At 35.2% G+C, this 7,390-nt stretch overlaps 1 protein-coding gene across 1 annotated transcript; it reads right to left on the bottom strand.

Moving 5' to 3' along the window:
* Positions 1-5,730: 5,730 nt before the first annotated feature.
* On the bottom strand, positions 5,731-7,032 carry LOC130826559 (uncharacterized). Its single transcript, XM_057692141.1, has 4 exons — positions 6,568-7,032; positions 6,348-6,500; positions 6,149-6,206; positions 5,731-6,059 (listed from the first exon to the last, which is right to left on the bottom strand). The coding sequence occupies exons 1-4, from the start codon at positions 7,030-7,032 to the stop codon at positions 5,731-5,733; spliced, it is 1,005 nt and encodes a 334-aa protein (XP_057548124.1).
* Positions 7,033-7,390: the final 358 nt, after the last annotated feature.

The following is a 7,390-nucleotide window of genomic DNA, read 5'->3' on the forward strand; positions in this document are numbered from 1 at the left end:
ATTGGTTTATTCAAAAAAGAATAATTGCTTTTGAGTTAATGCTTGAAAGACATACGGGTGATAACATAAAATATAGATTAATAGAGATATGTAAAGAATGAAACTTATTAGATAAGATATTTTGTTGTTCTACCGATAATGCAACCGCCAACATTAAATGCATCGAACTTTTGTATAACGAACCTACTTTTAGTTTTATCCTTGGTGGTAGATTATTACACGTACGTTGTTGTGCTCATACTGTTAACTTATCTTGCCAAGCAGGTATTAGATAACTAATTGATTTATTAGATCTCATTAGAGACATAATGAAGTGGCTTAGATTAGGATAGGTAAAGAGAAGATATAAGCAATTATGTGACCATTATCAACTAAAAAAGTATATTGGTCATTAGATACTCCTACACGTTGGGGCTCAACCCATGATTTATTAAAAAAGGCTATTGCTTATTGTCCGATTATAACACAACGGTATATTGAGTGTACGGATAGCCGTATAAGTAATGAAACAAGGGAAATAGCTCTAAGCGTACAGAAAATATTAAAAACATATGTCCACGCAACTAAGATTTTTTCATATATTTACGAACCAAACGTCCACTTAGTAATAAGTGACTGTATTACTATTTTTTATCATCTTCTTAAACATTCGCATAATGATACTAATATATTTTTAAAGCCAATTCTTGCAGATATGATGGACCAGTGGAAGACGTATTTAACTGATTTTCCTTTTATTTATGAAATTGCGACAATTTTAGACCCATATTTTAAGACGGAAAACCTTACTAAAGTAATTGGAATTTACAACCAATCATTAGATCGTCCGCCTAGTGATATACATAATTATGTTGAAAATTGTAAAAAACTTTTATCAGAACTTTATGATCACTATTCTAGTGAATATAACCCAAGTCGCGATACGTCTAGGCGTGCTAGCATCTCGGCACATCCCACTTATTATAATCCCATAATAGCTAACATAATAAGCCAAGATGATAGTTTTGTAGGACCATCTTCTTTCTCACCCTCCGCTTTATATTTAAAACTAGATAATTATCTTAAACATCACTTTGAAATTGAACAAGGTAGTTATAATATTTTAGAATGGTGGAAAGAAAATTCAATAAAATTCCTGCTTCTACTATTGCGTCGGAGTCTGCTTTTAGTGCAGGTAGAAGAGTTCTAGATGAAAAGAGATATCGTCTTGCTCCACATACTATTCAGATATGTGTTTGCAAGAAAGATTGGGATCAAGCGGAGCTCCGAACACAAGGACTCAAGAATGATGATGATCAAGACGATGATGATCCATGGATGATGATGGATACATCTACATCATCGTCAGGAGGAGAGTCAGCGGAAGCATCTAACCAACAAGATGATGATGACGAAGACGAATAGGATCATGAATATCGGACAACGATCAATCAACATTCAATAATTACAAATAAAAGGTATGACAAAGAACTACGTGGGCTTTGATTCCTTCGGGATACGTAGGCAGCTTAGTATTCCTTCGGGATACTAGGTGCAAGTCCATTTTGTCTCTCTTTTTTTTGAATCATCTTTATTGTTTCTTATTAATTTATTTTTTTCATTATTTTTAGTAAATATTTTAATAACGATGACAAGCAATGAATTTCGCTAATAATCAAGTAATCATCAAAGGTACGTCCGCATTATTATAGTATTTTTATATTATATTTAAAGGAAAAATAAGAATGGAATCGATGGTCCGACCCGCCTGACCCGGGAGTTGGGACCGCCGGAACCACCTCATGAACTGCCAAGGAACCGTTTGGAACCCCTCGAAACCGGCCCAACTTGAACCCTGACCATCACTAGTTGTTAGAGTTCTAGAATTATGAAATACTACCATGAATTTCATGTATATCATTTTATTTTAGCATTAGTCAAAATGTTTGTGAGTTGTTTACCTTGACTTAGGCTAGGGATTATATCCATGTAAATAATTAGATTGTTTTAATTTACCTATGGCTTGGATACATGGTTTAGAGTTTAAGATGGATTTTGCCAGAGGCGGATCCAAAAAATAAAACAAGTGATGTCGATAATTTTTTTGAAAAATTACATTTAGAATTATATGGTACGAACAAGCCGAATTTTAAAATAATGTACTAGGTGGAAGAGTATACAACAATCAATTATAAATCATAGCGTATGGGGCAAGATAGGGCACGTCAAACCATACCATTATGATGTTATCAAAGGAGATAATGAAATAAGGTCGGTGAGAAAATACCACTCAATCATAGTCCATTTGCTCCCATTACAAATATCACAGAGATTTAAGGAGTTAAATATAGTGTGTTGAAGAAGTGGAGGTGTTTAGAATTAAAGTAGATAATATAAAGAGTAATGAAAGTGGTGAGTTATGTCTAAAACATACTAAAATAAATAAAACAAATTCATTTGAAATGAACAAAGTAACAACATACACAAAAAAAATCATTTTAAGGCTTAAGCTATCACTTTGCATGAAATACAGGTAATGTAGATCATACCTACGTAATTCAAATATATACTCTTTTAATGCCCAACCATTTAGCCCCATTTATTTTTAACACTTTGATTAAGTAAATGGGTTAATATAGTAGATTATTTAGATTTAAGAGAGAAAATACAAATTGTAAAAGTGATTATAAAGTCATATTTAAGAAACAAATTTATTAAGAGTATTAAAATGAAAAATAGGGTAAATTAAATAATAATGAAGAGTAGGATTTTCAAAAGAAAAATTTTAAACATAGAAAATAGAAATATAAAAACACAATAGACATTTTTTAATTTCCAAAATTCAAAAGAAAGATATTAAAGCATCAACCTTAATTTAATTTCCAATATAAAATAAAGTGAACAACAATCTTTCATATACTGCATTCCCAAGCTAATCTTTGCCTTTTCCAATGTTATGCATTCCCAGCAAGACAAAAACAAAACGTATGTTGTCTAGGGCTCGAACCCAAGACGTGAACATTGGAGTATTACAGCTTCTACCAGCTGATCTATCACCAACAACTGATTTTTTATTTTATTTTTTATTTGAGCGATGTCAACTGACATTGTTGACACCCTATTGTATCCGCCTCCCAATTTTGCTATTTTCGTAGTATTGTTAGATTAAGGGTAAGAGTCAATTTCGTTCAATAATCCATGCTTAGAACCCATTACATCTCCATAAGAATATGTAGCTTTTGTGGTCGGAATTGATAAATGTGTGCTCTATGTATTCTAATGTGTTTATTGCTCTACAGAATAGGCATTTGAACATGTTTTAGAAAATTTTTGTTGCTCGAGAGAGAAAAGTCGTCTCTAAGATGCATTCTTCCCCATGACTCATATCCATATCCTTTGGTTCAATATTAATAACAACTATTTTGGTAAGAAGTCCTAATCTTTACCTTGTTTTTATCTTAATCATCTAAATCATCCTTGCATTGCTCTTAGTTGATCACATTCATTTAGAAGGCGATTCTATGACTGTAATGACTTGCATTGCAAAGAGAGAAATGAATAGCCCCTATAAATGTTCTGTATGACTGGTGGTTTGATATGTGCTTATGCTCCCATGACTGTAACTGTAGCTTTGTTCATAGAGGGGGTAACACTGTAGCTCATATGATTTCTAGATGGGATATGATTGCGCCCAAGAGATTTGTATGGACCCTTTTCCTCCTAGCCTTCGGGCTATGGTGGAAATTGACTTAATATAAATGCTACAAGTCTTACTAAAAAAGAAGAAAATGAAGAATGAGAAAAAGCATCGAAAAAAGGTTTGACTTTAAGTAGAGCTGTTCAAAAGTAACCCGACTCGGAAATTCGAACCGAAACCGAAAGTAAACCGACCCGAAAATGTGTTCCTTTTTTGGTTTATCGAACCAACAGCACTCGAGCCGAAATTGTACCCGAACCGGTTGACAACCGAATATGGGAAAGCTGAACCCGAGCTGTAACCGATTTTTGTAACCGACACATAACCGTTAACCGAGATTACCCGAACCTAATAATGACCGACCCGAGTCATATCCGACCCGAATCATGATCAAAACCGAATTCTATCCGGCGAAAACCGACTTAACCCGAACGAATTTTAGATCGAACTGCTGTATACCTGAATCAAATTTTAACATAGAAGTATGATAGACTCATATTCAATCATCTTATTTGTTAATCTAATAAAGTGTTAGATATTTTAATAAATTAAATTTTATAAATACATGATTTCCTATATTTAGAGTTAATAATCAATGGTCAATGTTTATTTAACTACTTTTAATCGAATTAGATGAATATTGATAGAACTTTATAATTTTAATTTCCGGTCAAACAAGTAAAAGTAACAAAGTAATAATGATTACTAATTGATTTACATTTTAACTATTTTGCTTTAAATAAAGGAAATCTTGTCATCAATTAAAAATTGACTAACAACTTAATTTGATATTGATTCGATCGATAGTAATTAGTAATACGTAGTTGAATTTTCCTTTTAAAAAAAAAACTCGTACCCGATCTGTACCCGAAAAAACCAAATCAATTAGTAATCGATGACAACCCGAGACCGATTGACACTCGACACGAACTTCAACCGACACCATACTGATGTTAACCCGATAGCTTGAATAATCGATCTCCAACCGAACCGTGACTAACCGACACGACCCGAGTGTGACCCGTACACACAGCCGAAAAATAACCGATCCGAAATGCAACTGAACCGAATGACACCCGTCCGAAATCGACCCGATCACCCGAATGAACACCTCTAAATGTAAGCTTTATAATGCAAACAAATTAAAGAAGAAATTAAACTGAAGATTACTTTGTTATGTGATTAGAGTAGTAAATTCAATAAATCATCTTAAATCTTGTGTCTTTATTTGCTTTGCTCATTATTGTTATTCATCACATATTGCAAATTTGGTTCATACTTTCATACACACTATATACATCTATTTAAACTCTAAGTTTGATCTTTGGTCAGTGAAAGTGTCTCTCATTTCATGAACTAATATATCAGTATTAATTGTCGTACACATCCTCATGGATTATTCTTCAACATTTATTTTACGGACATTTCATGATATACCACTGAGTTTCTTCGAAATTCACCATATACCACACAAAATGTTCTAATTCACCATATACCATTGAGTTTTCGTCCGTTAGCACGAATACCATCAATGACAACTGCCGTTAGTGTGCCATTTGTGGTAAATTAATAATTCACCATATACCATTACCTTTTTGTATTTGCGTCAAATACCATTTTTTTAAATATACCCATTGGAATTATGATAAACCAAAGAAGTGTCATACAAACCAAGTAGTTAACATTTTGTTCAAAAACAACTTGATAATAAACACTGTTCACCAAAAAAATGACACTAAACAATGCTAAGTAGCAGCCTTTCTCTTCCCCCTAGTGTTGCCTTGCTGTGAAGAAGAAGCTGCATGCGCTGCCTTCTTTGATGATGCCTTTTTTGCCTTGCATGTCACTGCATTGTGGCCTAGTTCTTTGCATAGGCTGCATTTGTTATTCTTATGCCTCTTTCCTTTTTTTGCTTCATGAGCAGCTCTTCTCCTTTGCTTAGGTTGTCTGCCAACATTTCTTTTCCCATGGGGTGGTGCAATTTCTGGCACATCTAGTGAAGGCCAGTGAGTTGGATCAGCCATGGGGTGGATGTGCTCTCCATAAGTGAGTTTTTAAGCAGCCCCCTTGTAGAAAGGGGATACAAAGTCCCTAGGATCAAGTCTCTGGTTGTAAATGACCCTTAGCCCATACTTGCAAGGGATCCCTGATCCTTGCCATTTCCCACACCCACAAGTCATATTTCCAAGGGTGACAGGGAAGTTGACATGGCCATCCCTCACCTCAAACTCTCCACCACCAGCTGCAGTGACATGGCAGAACCTAGAATCATCAGTCCTAGTCGCCAGCACCCCCTTTGCATGCTCTGTTAGATCATTAGGTTCCATGCTTACTGCTTTATCGAACCTGGAACCCATCCTTTTCATGCACCAATTCCTGACATCTTAATTATTCAAAAAACAAAAAAAAAATCAGAGTAAGCAACAACAATTTTTTTTCATTTAAATGAGCAAAATAAGGACACAAATTTACCTTCCAGCAATGTCAACACAGGCATGTCCCTGTTGGCCTTTGTTATTGCATTGAATGACTATACGAAGTTTGTTGTGTTATGATCACAACAAACTGTCCTGTCAAACATGTGCACACTCCACTGCTCTTCTACATTTTTGAGATAGTCATATGCTGCTGCATCAAACTCTTTTATCTTGGACATAGCTTTTTAAAAAACGTACTCATTGTAGGCATTTGCCGCAATCCGAAACATCTTATGAAATGCTGCCCCACTCCATCCTGCAGCAGCCTTGCAATTTGAGTACAAATGTTGGTAGCATATTCTCCTTATAGCTCTTGGGAACACCTTAAACAATGCTGATTCAACCCCCTAAAAAACAAGACTAAGTTAATAAACAGCTTCATAATCTCAAATTAAAGACAAATAAGAAACTTACCCTCATCCTGTCACTGATAAAAGTCCAGTCATCCTTCTGAGATTCATACTGAGCAAACAAGCACCTCAAGTTTCTGAAAAAATAAGTCCAGGATTCTATGCTCTCTATGTCAACAATCCCATAGGCTAACACAAAGATCTCATTATTCCCATCTATTGCAACCGCAGTGAGCATAACCCCTTTGTAATACCCACTTAAATGTGCACCATCTATTCCTATGATAGGTCTACAACCACCTAAGAATCCTCTCACTTGAGCTGCAAAAGATATGAAACAGGCCTTAAATTGCAAACTGTCAGTCCATGTAACCAGAGCATAAGACCCAGGATTTGTGGACTTTATCATTTCAGCATACTTTGGAAGAGCTGGATAGGACTCAGGAAACCCACCATATAATTGCTCCCTCGCTAAACTATTCACTTTGTATAACAATCTCAACTTCACATGGATCTTGTACCTTTCCATGCACAGCCTCTGCAATGAATCAACTGGGACATCTAGGTTTGCCTCTAAGTCTTATACCAATTGTCTGCATAGCCATGCTGAAGAGACCATAGGATTCTCTTCCAGCCTCCCACAAGTTGCATGCTCTCCTTCTAGCTTCTTTATGGCCCAACTGACTTTGTCTCTTATAACTGAAGCATGAATCCTCTAAGTGCAATCCCTCATCAAACACCTTGCTATGTACCTCTTACTGTCAACATGGTCAACTGAAACAGAGAAGCCCTCTTGTATGCAGTAATCTCTGAATACATCTAGAAACTGTGTTTTGATTTCAAATATCAACCACTCCTCAAGAACAATGGATCCAAATGGTAATGGA

The sequence above is a fragment of the Amaranthus tricolor genome, chromosome 11 (genome assembly GCF_026212465.1).
Source record: "Amaranthus tricolor cultivar Red isolate AtriRed21 chromosome 11, ASM2621246v1, whole genome shotgun sequence".
In the NCBI taxonomy this organism is placed as follows: domain Eukaryota; kingdom Viridiplantae; phylum Streptophyta; class Magnoliopsida; order Caryophyllales; family Amaranthaceae; genus Amaranthus; species Amaranthus tricolor.